Source organism: Macaca fascicularis, chromosome 13, assembly GCF_037993035.2.
Source record: "Macaca fascicularis isolate 582-1 chromosome 13, T2T-MFA8v1.1".
Taxonomy (NCBI): Eukaryota; Metazoa; Chordata; class Mammalia; order Primates; family Cercopithecidae; genus Macaca; species Macaca fascicularis.
This window is the reverse complement of record NC_088387.1, coordinates 46,733,509-46,755,178: the sequence shown is the minus strand read 5'-3', so window position 1 is coordinate 46,755,178 and position 21,670 is coordinate 46,733,509. Positions and strand designations below refer to the sequence as shown.

Below are 21,670 nucleotides of genomic sequence, written 5' to 3'. Positions count from 1 at the left end.
TACAACCTATGTAGTAATATATATTAGCTTCTATATTATGTATTATGCAATATATAACAAAACTTTTTAAAAAATGTGTGGGATCTATAGAAGAAAAATGTAAAAACCTATAAAGCATGTTAAAAGTTTGACTACATGGACTATGCGTCATGTTCATACACTGAAAAAAACTTGATATGCTAATAATTCTTTCCAAAGCTAATTTCTAAATTTAATGCATCTATTGTATTTCCAGTAAAAATTTCAACATGACTTATCCATAGGGGTATTTTAGATTATGAATCCAGAATTTATCAGGAAGCATATATGCATGTTGATACGATTAAAGAAATTGTCAACAAAGTAGATAGATCAGAGAAAGCCTAAACATAAATAAAATTCATCGTAGGACAAAGTAATATTTCAAATCTGTAGGGAAATGATCAATCAATAAATGGTGTTTAAACAATAGGATAAACTTATATGGCATTTAAAAAAGAGGTAATCTAATTATATTAAATCATTGGAGTGGAATATTAAATAAGAACTTCTAAATTATGAAAGTATAGTAAATGAAATTATTTATGCATATTTGTCTACTTTTGAGCTGAGGAAGGTCTTTTTAAGCATAATAACAAAGGGAGAAAGCACGAAAGAAAAGGCAGATAGACATAACAACATAAAATAATATAAAATAATCACTGAAAAAGAAATGAACATTTTAACCTGAAATATAAAAACTTTTTGCCTCACATACCAGTCAAAAGGTTATAGCCTTTAATACAGCCTCAACATATAGTTTCTGCAATTCAATATGGAATTTAAAAAGTAAGATTTAAATTTAAAACTCTATTAATTCACAAATACAAAGGAATAACAAATATATTAAAATATACTCACTAGTAAGAAATGCAAACATAACTAACATTTTAATCTTTTAAATTGAAAAAGGTTTTTGTAAAATTGTTAGAATATGGATAAAGGAACACTCCAATATGTTGGCTCTATATATTCTGATTCATGCTGCAAGTTACTAAAGCTTTCTGAAGAGTGACTTAACAGAATGAAGCAAAAGGCTTAAGATGGCTAATACTCTGAACAAACAACTTTTCTTCTAAGAACTTATCCTAATAATCATCCATGTTTGCTAGTTTTGCTAAAACATATTGATGACAAATTATATATTGTAGCAAAATCTCAAAACATCCCCAGGGTTTAAGCATGAAGGATTATTTAAATTATGATACTTTGTAACCACTTGGCATGATCTTATAGAATAAAGTTTATTACATAAAATATTTTTTACTCTATTACGTAAAACAAAAATAAAATTGTATATGCTGTAGGACTATAATTATGAAGATTCTATGCATAGAAAGAAAGTCTTGGGCTGGGCACAGTAGCTCATGCCTGTAATTCTAGCAGTTTGGGAGGCTGAGGTGGGCGGATCCTGAGGTCAAGAGATCAACACCATTCTGTCTAACATGGTGAAACTCTGTCTCTACTAAAAACACAAAAATTAGCTGGGTGTGGTGGCTCGCACCTGTAATTCCAGCTACTCAGGAGGCTGAGGCAGGAGAATTGCTTGAACCTGGGAGGTGGAGATTGCAGTGAGCTGAGATCATGCCATTGCACTCCACCCCGGGCAACAGAGCAAGACTCTGTCTCAAAAAAAAAAAAAAAAAAAGAAAAAAAAGAAAAAGAAAAAGAAAGTCTTGGCTTGAAATAATTCCTAAGATTTGACAATAGTGGTGCTTGGGCAGCGAGATTAGTGTTGATTTTACATTTATTTTTCTTCAAAGTATTTTTTTGTAAGTTGCTAATTCTCTTTAATATGTAATATTTTATGATTTATTTATAATTTAACTATATTAAACTATAATTTAAACTAAAATGTGATCAGAAAAACATTGGAGTTGTGCAGGTAATATTCAACAGCAAGTTATTTTTCTTAAAAAAAGAAAAAAAGGTGCCTTAAGTTCTTACCTAAATGAACAGCCTCAAGAATCCTTTCAGGATCCTTCTGGACTCATCTGCTTAATCAGAATGTTAGTAATTTGCATTTTTTCTATTGCTGTACTCATCAACTGTTTTATATACAGCAGTTTTTGTTTTCATCTGTTTCATCTCCATTTTTCAGTCACTGACATTTATTGAAGCTGTGCTATTTTCAAAATGCTGAGGAAGGATTGGGAGGAAATGAAGAAAGGAATTTTTATCCAGGTGTAGATGGAAAAAAAGAAAGGAAAGATGCAGACAAAGAAAAAAGGATGGAAGCTTCCAGATGACGTGTGGGTCCAGACAGACCCTGGCAGAAAGCCCAGCTCTTGGAAAACTGGCCCTCACCCCAGGATTTGTAAACAGCACAAATTCATTGATGAAGATGCAGGAGAGGTGAAGAATCTGCTTTGGCCATCTCAGCAGCACTGCCCTGCTGTCCTTAACCCCAACCCACTGGACTGGCTGAGAATATATTCTACAGTCCCTTCTTAATATCCTTCCAGGTTGTAAAGATATTATATATTTATCAAGACAATTAGTGACTTATAAGAAATCTGAAGAAGACGGAAGCAAATACCCAAACACATGCAGAATTCACTAGCACCTCAGGGCAAAGGTAATTCCACCTGTGACAGGAAAAGGTCTTTCAATAGCAGTTTGACAGCTTGTGGTGACAGACCGCTCCCTTGCCCGCCCGCCAGTATCCTCCAGCAGATCCCTTGGTGGATACCTGGGACTATTTTTTATCTTCCTAGTTTATGTTTGAAGAGCCCAGCTAAGTTGTTGAGCTAACTCGTATTTCAAGCTCAGGGCTGCATTCATTTTGGTTCCTATCACGAATTCTAAAGGCATTTGAATGTTCCCCTTGGCTCGCTGGGACTATTTAGAAGAGTATCTCAGTTGTTTGTACGGTTTTCTTTTGTTTAAACATTTTCAGAGTCAGACAAATTCTTTTATGAAAACATATTAACTATTCAAGTGGATGTTTCTCCACAGTAAAATAAAATTAGTAAATCATACAAAGTGGATATTTAAGCTGATGCTCGTAATCTCCTCACATGCCACTCAATGTGCACATGAGGGTTTTAAAAATTAGCATCTCAATTATATTCTATGATAGAGAGAACAGAGGTGTTGCTAGCATGACTGCTCAGCACCCTCCCCTCATTAGTTCAGGCAGCTGTGTGATTTGTGAAGGTGGCTGCCCATCAGTCCAACTGTGGCTTAGGGCACTGGGCTGAGCTGTAAAGGCAGAGTATCACTGCAGATTATTTTTTATTATCTGAAATAATGGCAATAAAGTGGAAGGGAAAGTGAAGAAACCCAGCAGTTCTAGAGCTATGAAAAAGCCATAAGGCTCTGGCCTGAAGGAGAAACCCAGTTAATCTAAAGAAGGAATCTCTAATCATCCAGTTGAAGGATTCAAGGGTACTAGGTGGTTTTCAGGCTCCAGGAAGAAGGTCCCTGCCACTGATGACCTCATGCCAAAGACAAGAAAGCTGCTATGTAGACCTTCTTTTTATAAGAGTACAGGTTGGAACCATACTGAGAGCCTGGTTTTGTTAAACCCAACACATACTATCCTATTTTTGATGATTTATGTGGCTAAATAGGATATACCCAGAAAAAATCTGGCACATATTTTTCATGATCTCAAAATCTCAAAAAGGCAACTTCAGGACAAGGTCTTGTGGTGATTCTTTTTTCTTTTTGGTCATTTTTTTCATGTCAATAGAAAGGTGAAACGAAGGATGTAGTTAACTTTGATAGGGTAGATAAAGGACGCAAACTAGGGGTGGGGTGAGGCGGTGCATGATTCCATCTGTGTGAATCAGTTAAGGATTTACACTGGAACTACAAAACTTCCATTCCAGTGGAAAAGCATGAGTGGACTCTGTAGGCACCAGGCAGGCAGAGCTCCACCGTGAGAGGGACTCAGGTATTGGGATGCAGCTCTGGACAAGACCCCTGTGAAGCATAGCCAGATTTGGGTCTTCAACTAAACCCCTGATTCCAGAACCTTGGCTGCCTCTTACAGAGAAGATGATTCTGCCACTTTTGTTTGTATGACTTCGTAACTCTAAGAAGACATTTTAAAAAAGTAAGTAGGCAATAAAGAAATGGTACTTCTACGTAAGTAGTGCATGTGTAGTAGTGAGTTCTGTGATCGATACACGTTCCTTTGTATGTGATTTGCTTTTAAGATGTTGGAAATGAGAATCTGATATATTAGAGAATTTGACTTACAAGATTTGCAATTTTAATTGTAACACCTAGGAGGATTTAACGAATTAATTTTGTAGTCAATGTTTGGATGCTCAGGAGAACCTGAATTTATCCGTTTAATTCTCAGGAGGTTGAAATGCTTTAAGATAATTTGTATGCTAAATTTAGAAGTTTTGATTTATTAGTCTTACAAGAGCTAAGTAAGTCCTGCGAAAGATTTTGTTTCTTCTGTTTGTAAGTCTTCCTGTTAGGGATTTTAAGATTTTAACAAAGCCAGATGTATCAAATTTGTGAATATAGTTTGAAATGCTTAGAGGAATTTAATTAATCAAGTTTATAAATACTGTTTACATTTTAAAAGATTATTTGATTTGTTAAGCTTATAAAAATTGTGACTAACAAAACTATGTGAGGTTGACTTGATTAAGTTTGAAAATTGTGTTCAAATATTTAGTTGGAAGTATTCTGTCTCATGTTTAACAATTTATTGAGCTTTAGTCAAAGAACAAAGGCAAATGAATGTTTCATACTTTAACACACACAAACTAGATTTATAAGAAAACTTCCATGATTTATAAAATATGTTCAAAGGCTAAAAAACACTGTAACTTCAACAAATTGAATATCAGTTAAAACTTACGCAGCTGTAAGAGTTTTTTGCAATGAACGCATTCTCATTCAGATATTAAACAATGATGCTCACTCCATATAAGGGTGGTGACTTTGCGACATAAAGGATTGGAAATGAATGTTTAGGGGATGGTATAAAAGAAAACATTTGGGTTTTCTGGACCATGATATACAACTGGTAGATTGTGTGTACATTTCCAAAGATGGAAAGAATGCTGAAAAGCATTTAGCAAGAGATTTGCTGACCCAGTCAGGACAGTTTTAAACTACCATCTTTTGGGAGAAGAACATAAGTGTTTACCCTGTAGCTATTGTACTTGATGTAAAAGGAATCCAGGAGGAGGCTGAGACAAGAATGGACTTGTATAATGGATATGATTGTTTGTCACAGTTTACTAGAGAGCATAATATTAATTACTATTAACTGATATTTTAGAGGACGTCAGGCAATAAGTTAGAGGCTTTTCAAATCTTTACCTCTCTCCTTGCAACAGTATTCTACAAGGTAAGTTTCATTATATCCATTTTATCAGTTGAGGAAACTGGGGGCCCAGATAGGTTAAATACCTTGCATATGTACACACAGTTAGTAAGTGGTAGAACCAGCACTGGAACCCATCACCTGGGTTCTTGCTTAACCATTCTACTGCCAAAGGCTAGGAGTAAGGTTATTAAAGGGCATGCTCATACAAAGGACATGAAAGGCACTCAACAGGGAATCCCAAATATTAAACATAGTGATAAAGCTGAATTGGAAAGTAGATTAAGAACTATACAAGAGAAGGGCAGGAGATGAGGCCTAGGGCTGCTTAGACAAGTTTCCTTGAGCAGTTCATATGCTGTGTTAAAACGCATGCTGATGAGTATGCCTCCAGGCCATCATTAAAGCATCTCTTCATCCTTGGTACTCCTCATCCAGACAGCCTCATATTTCCCCTTCCACTGAGGTGGAATTGAATTCTCTCAAGGTGGCAAGAGGGAAGTTTGGGGCAATGTAAGTCAGTTGCCCTGTCTGTCTCACATACATAGGACCTCACATGCACCACTGCATGCTGGAATTTTCCTGTGACTATGGTATTTTAATATGGTGTGAACAATCAGACAACTACTGTGGATGCAGGAGTTGAAGGGCTGGGTGGAGGGCAGGTTTCTGCTGGTTTCACCTCAGCAAGGACAAGTAAAGGGGAGAGTGCACCTGCTGCTAGTGGGGGGTGTTAGAGAAAATTCCAGGGGGTTGATAGCAGTTAGGCCAGGGAAGGGCCCATAAAATGGAGGAGGTGCTTATACTTTTCAGCTCTCTGAGCTTCTGGTATGCCTGAGTAGACTGGAGGTAGGATGGAAGTGATAAGCACTTCCTCCAATTGGAAGTCTTTTCCTGGGGCACAATACCTGTTGAGGGTGGCAAGGTGTGGGTCAGGTGTCCTGTGGGGCTCAGTCAACTGGAGTGTGGAAGAGGTAAGTGTGAGTTAGAAGCCATGGTTATTCTAGAACAGGGGATTCTGAATCAAAAGCGTTCTATTTTGTAACAAACCTTTATGGTAAGCAGAAATTTGGCCCAGTTTTTCTTTTGCATCAAGGCATAGCATCATAAGTGTGCTGTACGGTCTGCCTGAGGCATGGGGTCTGGTTTTCAGATTTTGGCTGATGTGTGCAGAAGAGAAGCATGGTCAGTTTGCTCATGAAGCACACATTTTAATGAGTACCTACTCCGTGCCAGGCACTTGGATAAGTGCTGGGAACAGGAAACCAAATAAGGGATCCCTGTTTTCATGGAGCTTGCAGTCTAGTGAGCAGGGAGGTGTGGGAGAGATAGACAAGGTACAGACATTTGCAACACCATGGGATAAATGCTGTGGAAATATAAGGACACTTCAGCTAGACTTGCAGGTCAAGGGCAGCATCTTAGTATAAGCATTAAGCTAAGTCAAAGAGGACACAAGGTCACTAGGGAGGATGCCAGTCCAAGGTGTCTAGGTGGTCCTAGACAGAGTGATGGTAGTAAGGTAGCTCCGTTCTGGTCATCTCCTTTTAAGAGGACCATTAACAAATGGAAATAACCAGTAGAGACTAATGATGATGTAAAGTTGGAGGAACCGGGGACAGTTAACCAGAGTTGGGGATACTTCAAGATAAATAGAAGCTTAATATATTATCCTTATACTTATACTTACTGGAAAGCCTGCTACATGGAAGAGGTCTGAGACAAGTAGGAGCAGTCTAAAACCAAAGAGGCAGATTTCATTTTAAGGAAAGGAATAATTTTGTGATGATTTAATAATTTATTGAATTTAACAAATGGAAAAAACTGAGTAGAATATTTAAGCAGAGTTTGGTACTTTTATAATGGCCCTGTTTGGAAAGTTGTGGGGCTGAACTTTTATTTAGGTGGAATATTGTCAATTTTCCTCAAAATATTGCCTCTAATATTTTCTCTTGTGTGATAGGACTCTTACATTGCTTTTCTGCCTCCAATGACAGTTTTACTTAAATAAGTTATCATCTAAAAGCCACCAAGTGCAAGAACATGTAGGCAGATGTCTAAGGCACACAAAAGCAAATTGCATGGGTCTCCAAGCTGTGAGGGGGTGGAGAGTGGGAGGACAATGCTAAAAGAAATTGTTTCTAATCGCTCTTCCGGGTTGAAACAGAATCCTCATTGGCATCATGAGGATTAAATGAGATAATGGACTGGAGGGAACATAAATAAAAGGTATCATTATCAATTTTATTAACATAAAACTTCCTTTCTAGTTTCTAAATGATGGATATTAATAAATTATTATGAGTATTCCCAATCCAGCGTTCTTGAAATTAATTAAAAAACAAAACCCACATTCATTTCCCTGTGCCTTGCTGCCCCTCTTCCTCTTTGTCCTTTTCCTCCTCTTCTTTCTCTTCATTCTCTTTCATTCTGTCTCCTCCTTCTCTTTTCTCTCCCCTCCCTCCTCTCTCCCCTATTGCCCTCCCTCTCCTTCTGCTTCTCTTTTTACCAGGAAGTCTTTCCTATATTCCCAAGGGTAGTTCTTTGCTCTAACTCTGCTCTCTCTGCATGGCATTGATTGCATTGGGTTATATGCTGTTTATGACCTTGTTACACTCCAGGGACTGAGATCACAATGGCAAAGTCACGTCTTACTGCCTCAGAATATGGCACACAGTAAGTGCTCAATAGTGGTTTGATGGATGGATGGATGGATGAGTGAGGAGAAAGGCCATTCCCTTCACTGCCTTCTAATTTTATTTCCTCTTACCATTCTGTGCTGATACTGTCTCTTTGATCCCTAGCTTTTCATTCTCTCCCACCTCACTTCTCAAATTTCTTTTCAGGTATTCCAACTAATCATTATACTTTAGCGTTAAATTCAACATAGAGTATTCTCATTTTCTTCCAAGCAACTCCTCAATTCATTCCCTGATTCACCTGTGAATTCACTTCAGTTGAATCAGTCTGTCATTGACCCGAGGCACTTTGCAACATTTGACTTCCATGCTTCTGTCATACAGCTTCTTCTACCTGAAATGTCATCTCTTTTTTTTTATCATCTTCTCTAAAAATCTTATCTAATCATCAAGGCCCAACTCAATTGCCCTGTCTTGAGGTCTTCCTTGATCTTTCATCACTGCTGGGCAAGATGTCCCTCCTCTTGTCTCCTATAGAATATAACTGTACAACCCATATTAAACATTTTACTTAATACCTTATATTTTAGTTACCTCTAAATCAGTCTTATTTGCCCTCATATATAGCCCTTTGAGGGAAGAAACAAGGCTGTGAGTTAGGAAACATCACCTTACCTTGATGGCATCAACTCTAAATAGCTTTGTCTAAGTTTGATGGTGTTTCTGTCTCATGATCCTCATTCTAATTCAGCAACAATAATAGTAACAGCGTCTTGTGCTTTTACTACGTGCTTTTATGTTGAGAATTATTCTTTATTTGCGTCGAATTCAAACTATGATTTCTTCCAGTTTCTTTAAAAAGTAACACCCTTGACCATTCAGGACACTGCAGGCTCCCAGGAGTCGGGAGAGAGTGTGGCGAGTGTAATGGAGCAGCTTCAGAGAGGAGGTGGGCATTGAACCTCCTGAGGAAAGGTCCTGAAATCTAAATGACCCATCTAAGATTTAACAAACTCCATTTTGATCCACATCAGTGCTGACACTGGAAAAGACAGGGCCAGTTGTGGCCAATGAGCTTCTAGTGAATGGCCATTCACAGCATTACAGCAGTGCATGGTAATGGGTTTCCAGGGATATCTGAATTAGTGCAAAGGATCCTGGAATTTAATTCCCCCTCCAGGTGGGGTGAGGAAAGACTGCTCTGAGATAAACAATGAGATTGCAGTTCAGCCAACAAGGTAAAGTTCAAGGACAGACTGCAGGTCTAATAGAGACCTGGAAAGCAGGATATTTAAATCGGTAGCTGAGTATGGCTGCGACAGAGTGTATAGAACCAGAGTTCAGTGGACAAAATTTTTGTGATTTATGCATGTTTTTGTTCTAGGTTCCTCTTTTACATTATCAGCTCTCCCAGAGAGCTCAATGCCTCTTTTGCCTTCAATCATTACTCTCTCTGGGTAACTATATGTTTTGGTCTCAGAGAGACCATCTCTATTTGGAGTCTGAGTGAGCAACTGTTACCTTTCATTTTGCTGAAATTATACTTGCCCTACCAGGTAGAGAAGCAGTGATACCAGGTCAGTGCTTGTCTGAACCTCCCTGTTGCTCCTGTTGTTATGTGCACGGTTTCAAATCAGGTTATCTGCTGCCCATTACCCAGTTCCCTGCAGGGCTTAGGGATTGCCTCCCTTCCTCTATTCCCTTCTTAGATTCTGCTCCACAGTACTTGCCAGAGCATCATAATAGAACCAGTAATTGCCACCAACTCCTGAAAACAGAGGCTAGGGGAATGAGGACATTGGGGGGGGAGTCATCACCTCTCTGTGTCCCCCATTTACAAATTTCATGAAACATCACACATACCTTTTAGTTTTATAGTTGTAAAGAATTTTTAAGTTCTAAGAGAAATTATAGTTTCAGTAGCTAAAATCCCTGGTATTTGTTGGAGTTTACATAGAGGTAAACTTGATCTTATTTAGCTATACTTGTCTCTAAAACATTTTTAAATTCTAGGTAACCACTACCTTCAAAAAACTAAAATTCTTTCTAACGGAGATATTTCTTCCCTCCTCTCCTCTCCTATCCCCTTCCCATTTCCCGCTTTTCTTCCCTCTCCTCTCCTTCTCCTCTCTTCCTGTCCTTTCCCCCCTCCCTTTATTCCCTTCCCTGCCCCTATCCCACCATTTGTAGAAAGACCACAGGTAATATTTAAATTAGTATTGCAATCTGCAGCTGAAGTTTTTTCTCTGCATATATCTTGGTTCTAACAGGGAATTTGGCAAAGTTAGTTTCACCCAACGATTCCTTTAAAAATTCTTTAAAATGAGAAGATATAGCTTTTTTAAAAATTCATTTTATTTGATATAGTAATTCTACTTATTGGGATCTATCCTAAGAAAATAATTAAGAAGGCAAAACAAAGTTATCACATATAAATATTCCTTAGATTATTAATTATAATCACAAAAATCTAGAAATGAACTAAATACACAATAGTAGAGAAATGACTACATAAATAATAATAGCATATTCACATAATAGAATAGTATGAAGCCATTAAGATTATGTTTCTGAAAACTTTTGAATAACACAGGAAGGTGTTATTAATGTCTTTCATTAATACCAATGGAAAAATGTAGGCTAAAAAATTATATAGAATCTAACCTCAATTATGTAGTGTAATAGTCATAAAAGAGAAATTCAAATATTAGCAGGTGTTGTTTGTGGTCGGTTAGGTAAGGGGGATTGGATTTTTCTGCTCTTCATATTTCCCAAGTCTTCTGCAGTGAACAGGTTTAATTTTACAATCAGGAAAACCACATTGCTGTTATTTTTAAAGACTTGATTCAAAGGTTGTCTGTTAAAAATTCAAGGAATATACAAACAGCTGATTTAATATTTCCTCTTAGTCTGCATTTCCATGCTGGAGAAAGGAGAGATAATTTACGGGGAGAGGACTTAAATCCTCCTTTCTTTCCAGGAGAGAATGGATGACCACACATGTAGGAAATACATTCATTGGAAGGCCTGAGGGGATGAGTTTATAGTGTGCTCACCAGGCTAAGCAAGGAAAAACAGAAAGAGCACTTGGCAGACATGGAGACAGAGACCTGAAGTCTCATCCCTAATTCTACCTTGAACTCTAATCTTAGGCATGCCATTGATAACCTCCCTGGGCTGTATCTATATGTTGGAAACATGGTGACATTCCCTGTTGCTGTCATTTCCTAAAGCTCTGGCATCTGAGAACTTTTGATCTCACTGAGCAGGTATCACAGAGGGTCAGGTCTCTGCGACGGTTTACTTGGAGAAAAACAACAATGGAGCTGAAATCTGGCTCCCTGCCCAATCCGCTGTGCGGACTCTGACTCTTATCCCCACCCCTAACCTTCTAAGTTCCAGAGGAAAGATCAGGGCTGCAGAACATGTTTCTGTGTAAGCCAAAAGGAGAGAGCTGTCTGCTGGTGCTCCATCAGCTACTGAAAGCTCCAGCTGACACTGACTGACAGGTCTTCCTAGAGTTTGTGCAAAGCCCCAGTGCAGAAAAAACAAACAACCCCCTCCCCAAAAAAACTTCCCCCCTAATTTAGGGGGCATCAAGAGAGTGTGTGAAAGGCTGAAACAGCATCAGGTTTCACTACCCAGATATTCACTTATATATCATGCTATTGACTTTTTTAAGTTTAAGGAAGTTGTCATGAGATTAAAGGAGCATGTGAACGCAGAAAGATTTACAAGTGTACCTCACTTTCAGCAAACTGAATATCTGAAAATCAGTGTAGTACAAAAGATAAATTTGCAAAATAATTCATTTCACTCCCACTTTGAGTAATTGGTTTACCATCTACATTTAAAACATACACTGATTTTCCACAATCTGTTTTACATAAAACATAGTAAGCACATAGGAACTGCATATAGAGAGATGTACATGGAACTAGCAAATCAGTATTAGGACACCACTGCAAAGGATGGAAATGAAGATTGCCCTGATTTTAAAAGTGTTCATTGACTACAGGAGCTAAAAAAGGCTTCTAATAAATTGCAAGTTATAAACAATCTTTATGCAAAGAGGGTTAATAGTTTGGAATTTTTTTTGGAAGTTTTGTCTTAGCTCCTTCTTTGAGTTTCTCACATTCAGTTTTCTCAGGAAGGACATCAAAAGAATCCATTTTAAAATCACAGCGGTAGGTGTTTTAAACACACTTTCACATCCCAGGTAAACATTTAACACCTGTGCACACATAGACATACACATTGGAGACCTAAGATACTCACAAAGGAGACAATACCAATAGAGCTGTGCTACAATAACCAATTTTCCATCATGTTACCTGAAGAGCCATTTATTCCAGAATACCAGCCCCAGTGTTTGAAATGCCAACCTTTTCACTTTCAATCAGCTTCGGGAACCCTAACCTGTTGGTTGCAAGAACGGAAGAGCTCTCAAATGCCTTTGCCAAGCATGTTTCTCTGTGGATAGAGACAGGCTAAATACATAACTTTTACATTGTAGGAGAAATTTAGAACACCTCTTGGGTAAGTTCCCTGGATCCCTATCTGTGGAGTTTCTTAAGGATAGCATAGTTGTCTCTCATTCCTGAATGAGAATTCCTAGCATTATAGAGTAAACTGAATTAGAATTCTGAGTATCTTATAACACTGATGAAATGCAATTTCACATTAAAAAAAAAACAACAAAAAAACCAACCAACCAACCAACCAAACAACAACAACAAAAAACTGGAGAGTTGCAGTGGGAGCAGAAAGTTCTAGAATCCTCTAGGTGTACTTAAAACATGAAGGCAACAAGAGGCTGTCTGACAGAATAATAGGCCGGGAGGAATTTACAAAGCCCCATCCAGGGTCTAGTCCTTGGACCAAGCCCTAGGTATTGTTTGCAGCCTGCAAGGGTAAAGGGGAGAAGGAATATATGAAAAGGAGCAAAGCAGAAGTTGAAAGTGTCAGGAAGATGAGTGGAGAAGAGATGAAGAAAGGGGAGTTAAATGAAGAAAAGGGGGATGTGTGTTGAAAGGAAGAGAGATTAGTGATGGGTAAAAAAGAGGAGAAAAAATGTTAAAATAGATAAGATGAAGTTCCCATCAACAACTGACTCAGTTGATAACAGCAAAAAATCCCTCAGAGCATGGGTGGCCAACCTTGCCCTTGACCCATACCCCATCCAGCCCCAAACCTCATAGCAATGCCATGGTTCTCTATGAGCACTTTCTCGCCTTTTCACAAAGGCTAATCTCACCTATCAAAGGCCACAGCCGTCATGGAGTAGATACTGGCGAAGACAGCAGCGATGGGGAAGAAGTTGTGGAACTTGCAGTAGAACAGGCCGTAGTACCATTCGTTGTGGACAGCATAGGTGAAGTTCACCACTGTATTGAATGCAGCCATGGAGGCCTCCGCGAAGGCCAGGTTCACCAGAAAATAATTGGTCACTGTCCTCATTCTTTTGTGGGCTAAGATGATCCACATCACTACCACGTTGCCCACCACAGAGGTCACCACAATGACCGTATAGGCAGCTGCCCAAAGGACAATTTGCCAGGCTGGTTGCACGAACTGATTGGGTTCCGAGGTGTTAGTGGAGATGTTTGCGGAGAGGTCTGAGTCCACCGGGAGGACGTTATCCATTTCGAAGCTAGGCGGTAAAACCTTACTATCTGTACACAACCCCCCTCTGTAGCAGAGTCCTGTGGCTGGCACCTGGGGCTCAGGGTCCTGCTGAAGTCGGACAGGAGGGTGGGAGGCTCTTTCTGGGCAGCACTCTTTTTGAAAGCTGAACTGGCGCTTAGAATATAAACGCTTCTGGATGCGCTGCCTGCCTGCCCGCGGTGGCTCTGAATTCCTCCACTTTCAAGCTGCAGGAGGCATTTGAGTTCAGAAGTCTGGAGACAGCATCTCTTGCGTTATACTGAAAAAGGGAAAGAAATTCCACCGGTCATGGTTCTAAGAAGCAAGAGATCCCTGCCTTTATGATTTATGCACCTGCTGCTCCCTGCAACTCCTATTTCCCCTTCCTCCGCCGGGAAAGGCAAAGCCCTGTGCTACGTGAGGACTTAGGAGCGAAGTGGGGGCCCATTGCAGCGCGACCTGTCAAAGTTCTGAGCCTATGGTCAGGATTCTGGAGCTCCGTGTCCAGCTGGAGATTTTTCCTTCGCTTTTGCTGCCGCTGCCGCCGCCTGCAGTTTCGCGGGCACCTCTCGGTTCGGGTTGCTCAGCTCGGCAGTTAGCTGCGCACGAGGCTTTTATAACCCGCTGCAGAGACGTCACTGGGAAGGGGCAGTACCTGGGCTGCGTACTCGCCAGTCCCGGTGCGCAGCGCGGCAGCTGCGCCAGCTGTTGACAACTGTCTCATTCCACCGCCCCAGCTACCACGCCTTTTGCTGCTAGCTACTTGTCGTGGGAGTCTGCGAGCCGGGAGCCCCACGCACTCCGCGAGGGGGCAGTAGGTGGCTTGGAAGTAACTGAGACAGATGTGGTCCGCAGCTGGAATCGTCGTTTCACTAGGGGTGCTGGGAGGAAGGAAAGATTTGGGAAACAGCTGGAGTGCAGGACAATCAGCTTCCAGGGAGGGAAGCCCAGAGCCCTGCGACAGCTCTGCAGAGGCGGCCTGCCTGTGGCAATGGGAAACGGGCAAGTGTGGGGGCGATGTGCCAGCGCCGCGCGCCGGGCCGCGCTCCAGCTACCGAGAAACCCGACGCGACTCCCTGGTCCAGGTGTCCCGAAAACAACTTTCCTGAGACTGTGTTGAGGAAACACCCCCACAAAATATCTAGCTCCATTTCCTGGAGAGCTGATTCACCTGGGAAGTGACGGACTCTAAGCTTTGAGGACACTTTCCTCAGCCACCCTGTTGACTGGGCCCCTCGTTCCAGGAGAAGCTCCATTGGAGCCCTCCACCTGACCCCTGTGGATGAGCCTCTGCTCAAGCACTGGGGACAGGGCTGAGCTCCCTGCGAAGCTTGGTGAGTGCAGAAGCCACACTCATAGGCAGCTTGCCGCTCAGACGCGCGGCTCTGGGCTCTCCGCCAGCACCCACTGCGGCGCTGCGTTTGCCTCCCGGGGACCTGGCAGCCTCCGCCTCCGCGCCTGCCAAGCCTGCAGGCCAGAGCCGGGCCCGAGGTGGCATCGGTGGTCCTTCTGCCTGTTCCCCTTCCAGGTTTGCCTAGGGGCTGGAGGACGGGTCAGCCCGCCTTCTCTCCCCACCTCCATCCTGCCCTGCCCTCTCGTGACTTTGAGGCCTCGTATCCCAGTCCAAGACCATTTCAAACGGTAGAACTGGTGCCAGACACTTGGAGGAGGCAGGGGAAAGACTCGCCAGTCCGTATGAACCCTTTTGGAGAAGCCAAGATGGAATGAGCTCCGCAGCGTGTTCCCGCCAGACTGCTGCAGGCCTTTCGAGTTCCGCAGAAAACTGAACCCCGGGAGTCCTCAGGGCGCCATCTACCCCTGTGCCCTGCCCCCTCCTTTCACTGCGGGGACTCGCAGCTGTGGGACGCGAGCGCGGACAGGCAGTAAACACTTGCCGCAGGTTGGAGTTGGCTCCGGCCCGCGCCCGCCCGGGAGCCGCGTTTACGCATCCGTACCGCTAGCGCTCAAACCGTCTCTTGGGAAGCGCTTTAAGGCTGGGAAATGTACCGCACCCTTAAGCTGGGCAAAAATTGGATCCCACGCCGGGGAGGGGAATCTGCTGGTTCACTCTGTTTTTTTCGGAGCCTGGGATTTTAGCGTATATAGGAACCGCACATTGCTTTGCCAGGTTCTCCCACGCACCCGTAAACACTGCATAGAAAACTCCAGAGATGCCTTGAAGAGAGCAGCGTACCTTTATTTAGAGCCGCTGCGCAGGAGGGCTTTGTGGAAGGGAATGCCTCCTCCACCTTGGATCTCTCCTTGAGGCTTCCACCGTCTCAAAGAGCTGACAGAGAGAGGGAGGAGAAGGGAGAGGGAAGGGGATGCGGGGGGAGAGAGAGGTTGGCAGGGGGGAGGGGAAAGCTTCTCTATCTTTAATTTTCCTTCTAAGCTGTTTAAAATTATCTTTTCTTCTTTCTACCTGTCCAATAGAGCCAGGCTGACGTTTTCAAAAGGAACTTTACTCAGTGGTTAGGGGAGAACAAGAAAGCTAATTGAATAAAATCTAAATATGTAATATGTAATAAGAGCTAAATATAAAATGAATATGAAATAGCTAAAAAGTAAACATTAATCCATTTATCCTCCATTAGTACAGCAAGTTGATATTTTGAAGCAGGTACTGTGCTGGGCACTGGGGCTGGGGATGAACGAGCACTTACAGGATGGTGAAGGAGAAAGGAGAAGCAATTAACTATACAAAACGGGCGGTATTGTGATAACCAAAGGTATTAAGCCCTGAGTGAGAAGAGAAGAGGGAGGCCACCTAATCTAAACAATGAGGGGTATCCGTACAGATGGAAGAAAATCTCATCCATGAAGAAGCGTGAAGAATGAGTTAGGATGGGAAGAGGTTGAGGGTGGAAAAAAGGCGAATATTTCAGGCAGAAGTTTTATAAATCAAACCTCGTCACTCTGCTTAAAGTCCCACAATGACTGCCCGCCTGTCAGCCTGCCAGCACGGGGTGGTATCAGGGGTTCTTCTCCCTGCTCACCTTCCAGGTTTGCATAGGGACTGCAACGCAGGTCAGCCCGCCTTCTCTCCCTGCCTCCATCCTGCCTAGCCCTTGGCTAACTTTGAGGCTACGTATGCCTGTCCAAGGCCACCTCGAATGGTGGAACTGGTGCCAGGCACTGGGACACCTACATTCCTTGCACTGGCCTTCAACTCTGGTGTGTTGATGAGTCTGGCTTGGAGTTGCTTTTCTTTCTACTCTGGGATTTTCATGGCTGGTAGCCATCTTAGGAATCCATATGACTGCTAAAGTTAGTTTCTCTTCTAAAAAAAAAAAAAAAAAGCATATTCATGATGGGTTCACAATTGAAGGAAAAAAAGCCTCAGCTATACAGTAGCAGAAGTTGTTTTTGGTTCATACCCATGATATGAGGAGACACCTTATTTAGCATCACCCATCTATAAAGTAATGAATTTTCCCTCTGCAACTTTGTACAAATGTATACATAAAATTCTGCACATGCTATTTCCCTCCAAGAGCTGATATTCTTGTTTTCTTATCCTTTTCCCCCCTTGGTTCCTCTTTTCACTGAACATCTTCCTTGACACTCAACACAGGATCACCTGTCTTAAAGTAAACCATCTTAAAGTAAACCCTGTTGACAGTGTAGTATAAATCCTTCCTTATTCATCCAGACTCTTTAATACTATCTAGATGGAAATACAAACATACATAATATTCACACATGTAAATGCAAATATAGGGCTTTCATTGTCTGTATTTTGTTTTTCCCACTCTAAACTTTGCCCAACTGTTTCAGAGTCAACAGGTACAGATTTAACTCATTTTTCAGTGGCTAAATATTACTTCTATGTTATGGATACACCATAATTTATATATTCAATCCCCTATTCATTAAAATTAACTTTGTTTCCAGTTTTTGTCACTAAAGGCAATGTAACAATAAACATTCTCTGCATCTTGGTGTTTTCTTTCTATGGGGGTAGATTCAAAGTGGAATTGCTGGGAAGTAGATTATATTTATATTCCTATGCATATATGTATATATGTTGTGAGTTTCTATTTATGTTTGTTTATTTTTTAAAAGTTTTAAAGTTTTGTTTCTTTGAATTATTTACTATATTTTGTACAAATAACTAAGAGTCTATACCAACTTCATATATTACATTTTAAAGTAAAAACATGAATTATTTGCAATTTGCCCATATATTTGCACATACACAGATACCAGCATGGTTTTTAAAAGACTTTTATTTTGGGTTCAGGAGTAACATGTGCAGGTTTGTTATATAGATAAACTGTGGGTCACAGGGGTTTGGTGGACAGGTTATTCTGTCACCCGGGTAATAAGCATAGTACCTGATGGGTAGTTTTTTGATCCTCACCCTCCTCCCGCCCTCCATCTACAAGTAGGCCCTAGTGTCTGTTGTCCTTTCTATGTGTCCATATGTACTCAGCGTTTAGCTCTCACTTCTAAGTGAGAATATGCAGTATTTTGTTTTCTGTTCCTGCTTCAGTTTGCTTAGAATAATGGCCTCCATGTTGCTGCAAAGGACATGATCTTGTTCTTTTTTATGGCCGTGTAGTATTCCATTTACATGTATATATACACCACATTTATATATGTGGTACATACACAAATACGTGCCACATTTTCTTTATGCAATGTACCATTCATGGGCATTTAGGTTGATTCCATGTCTTTTCTATTGTGAATAGTTGCTGCAATAAACATATCAGGGCATGTGTCTTTGTGGTAGAACAATTTACATCCCTTTGGATATATACCCTATAATGAGATTGCTGGGTCAAATGGTAATTCTGTTTTAAGTTCTTTGAGAAATTGCTGCACTGCTTTCTACAATGGCTGAACTAATTTACATTCCCACCAGCAGTATACAAGTGTTCCCTTTTCTCTGAAACCTTACCAGCATCTGTTACTTTTTGACTTTTTAATAATAGCCATTCTGACTGATATGGGATGGTATCTCACTGAAGTTTTGATATGCATTTCTCTAATAATTAGTGATAGTGAGCAATTTTTCATATGCTTGTTGGCCATGGGTATGTCTTCTTTTGAAAAGTGTTCATGTCCTTTGCTTACTTTTTAATGAGGTTTATTTTTTGCCTGTTAATTTAAGTTCTTTACAGATTCTGGATATTAGACCTTTGTTAAATGCATAGTTTGCAAGTATTTTTTCCCATTCTATATGTTGTCCATTTGCTCTGTTGATAATTTCTTTTGCTGTGCAGAAGCTCTTTAGTTTAATTAGGTCCTATTTGTCAATTTTTGTTTGTGTTGCAATTGCTTTTGGCATCTTATCATGAAATCTTTGCCAGGGCCTAGGTGCAGAATGATATATCCTAGGTTATCTTCCAGGGTTTTTATAGTTTTACATTTAAGTCTTTAATATGTCTTGAGTTAATTTTTGGATATGGTATAAGGAAGTGGTTCAGTTTCAGCCTTCTGCATATGGTTAGCTAGTTATCCCAGCATCATTTATTTAATAGGAAGTTCTTTCTCCATTGCTTGCTTTTGTTGGCTTTGTCAAAGATCAGATAATTATAGGTGTATGACACTATTTCTGAACTCTCTATTCTGTTCTAATGGTCCCTGTGTCTGTTTTTGTACCAGTAGTATGCAGTTTTGATTACTGTAAACTTGTAGTATAGTTTGAAGTCAGATATGATGTCTCAAGGTTTGTTCATTTTGTTTAGAATTACCTTGGCTATTAAGGCTCTTTTTTGGTTGCACAGGAATTTTAAAATTGTTTTTCTAATTTTGTGAAGAATGTCATTGGTTGTTTGATAGGAATAACATTGAATCTGTAAATTGCTTTGGGTAGTTTGGCCATTTTAGCAATACTGATTCTTTGTATCTAAGAGCATGGAATGCTATTTCATTTGTTTGTGTCATCTCTGATTTCTTTGAGCAGTGTTTTGTTGTAGAGATTCTTGTTGTAGAGATCTTTCACTTCACTTGTTGGTTGTATTCCTAGGTATTTTATTCATTTTTTGGCATTCTTGATGAGATTGAATTCTTGATTTGGCTCTCAGCTTTGATGTGGTTGCTATACAGAAATGCTACTGATTTTGTACATTGATTTTGTATCCCAATACTTTGCTGATTTTATCAGATCTAGGTGCTTTTGGGCAGAGACTGTGGGGTTTTGTAGGTATCATCTGCAAGCAGAGATAGTTTGACTTCCTCTTTTCCTATTTGATTGTCTTCTATTTATTTCTCTTGCCTGATAGCTCTGGCTAGGACATTCAGTGCTGTTGTTGAATAGGAGTAGTAACATGGGGCATCTTTGCCTTGTTCCAGTTCTCTAAGGGGATGCTTCCAGTTTTTCCCCATTCAGAATGATACTGGCTGTGGGTTTGTCATAGATGCCTCTTACTGTTTTGAGGTATGTTCCTTCAATACCTAGTTTGCTGAGGGGTTTTAACATGAAGCGATGTTGAATTTTATCAAAAGCCTTTTCTTCATCTATTGAGATGATCATGTGGTTTTTGTTTTTAGTTTTCTTTATGTGATGAATTGCATTTATTGATTTGCATAGTTGAACCAACCTTACATCCCAAGGATAAAGCCTACTTGATCATGGTGGATTAGTTTTGCTGCTGGATTGGGTTTGCTGGTATTTTGCTGAGGATTTTTGCATCAATGTTCATCAAGGATATTAGTCTGAAGTTTTCTTCTTTGTTGTGTCTCTATCAAGTTTTAGTATCTGAATGATGCTGGCCTCAAGGAATGAATTAGGAATCCCTCTTCCTTAATTTTTGAGAATAGTTTCAGAAGGAACAGTACCAGTTCTTCTTTATACATGTGGTAGAATTTGGCTGTGAATCCATCTGGTCCTAGGCTTTTTCTGATTGATAGGCTTTTTATTGCTGATTCAATTTCAGAACTCATTGGTCTGTTTAGTGATTCAATTTCTTCCTGGTTCAATCTTGGAAGGCTGTATGTTTCTAGGAATTTATTCATTTTGTCTAGGTTTTCAAGCTTGTATGCATAGAGATGTTCATAGTAGTCTCTAAAGGTTTTTTTAAATTTTTATTTCTGTAGGGTTAGTGGTAACATCTCCTTTGTCATTTCTGATTGTGTGGGTTTTTTTTTTTTTTTAATTTTTGGATCTTCTCTCCTTTTTTCTTTGTTAGTCTAGATAGTATTCTACCCATGTTACTTATTCTTTCAAAGAACCAGCTCCTGGACTCAATCTTTTGTATGATTTTTTCACATCTCAAGTTCCTTCAGTTCATCTCTGGTTTTGGCTATTTCTTGTCTTCTGCTAGTTTGGAGGTTGGTTTACTAGTTTCTCTAGGTGTGATGTTAGGTTGGTAATTTGAGATCTTTCTAACTTTTTCATGTGAGTGTTTAGTGGTATAAACTGCCCTTTTAACATGCGTTGGCTGTGCCCAGAGATTCTGGTATGTTGTATCTTTATTCTTTCTGAGAATTTATTTATTCTTAAAGAGTTTCTTGATTGCTGCCTTAATTTCATTGTCATTGTACCAAATGACAATTGTACATTGTCATTTTCATTGTACCCAAAGTCATTCAGAAGCAGGTTGTTTAATTTCCATGTAATTGTATGGTTTTGAGCAATTTTTAAAGTATTGATTTATATTTTTATTGAGCTGTGGTCCAAGAATATGGTTGGTATAATTTTGTTTTTGTTTTTTAATTTGCTGAGGGTTGTTTTATTGCTGATTGTGTGATCAGTTTTAGAGTATGTGCCATGTACAGTTAAGAAGAATGTAAATTCTGTTGTTTTGGGATGGAGAGTTCTGTTCATTCCTATTGATCAAGTTTTGAGTTCAGGTCCCGAATATCTTTGTTAGTTTTCATCCTTGATGTTCCGTCTAACACTGACAGTGGGGTGTTGAAGTCTCCCACCATTATTATGTGACTGTCTAAATCTTTCATAGGTTTCTAAGAATTTGATTTATGAATCTGGGTGTTTATATATATATATATATATATGAACAAGAAGATCTAACTATCCTATATATTTATATTTAAAGAGATTATTTGTATATATATAGGACATATAAAGTGAGATCTATATCTATATCTATCTATATAT

At 40.0% G+C, this 21,670-nt stretch overlaps 1 protein-coding gene across 1 annotated transcript in view; it reads right to left on the bottom strand.

The window, feature by feature from the left end:
- Nucleotides 1–14,192, bottom strand: part of TACR1 (tachykinin receptor 1) — a 150,765-nt gene extending 136,573 nt beyond the window's left edge. Inside the window, exon 1 of the mRNA XM_005575491.5 lies at nucleotides 13,214–14,192. Within this exon, the coding sequence (XP_005575548.1) occupies nucleotides 13,214–13,602 (389 nt within the window). The 5' untranslated portion in view covers nucleotides 13,603–14,192. The remainder of the gene's footprint in view (nucleotides 1–13,213) is intronic.
- Nucleotides 14,193–21,670: the final 7,478 nt, after the last annotated feature.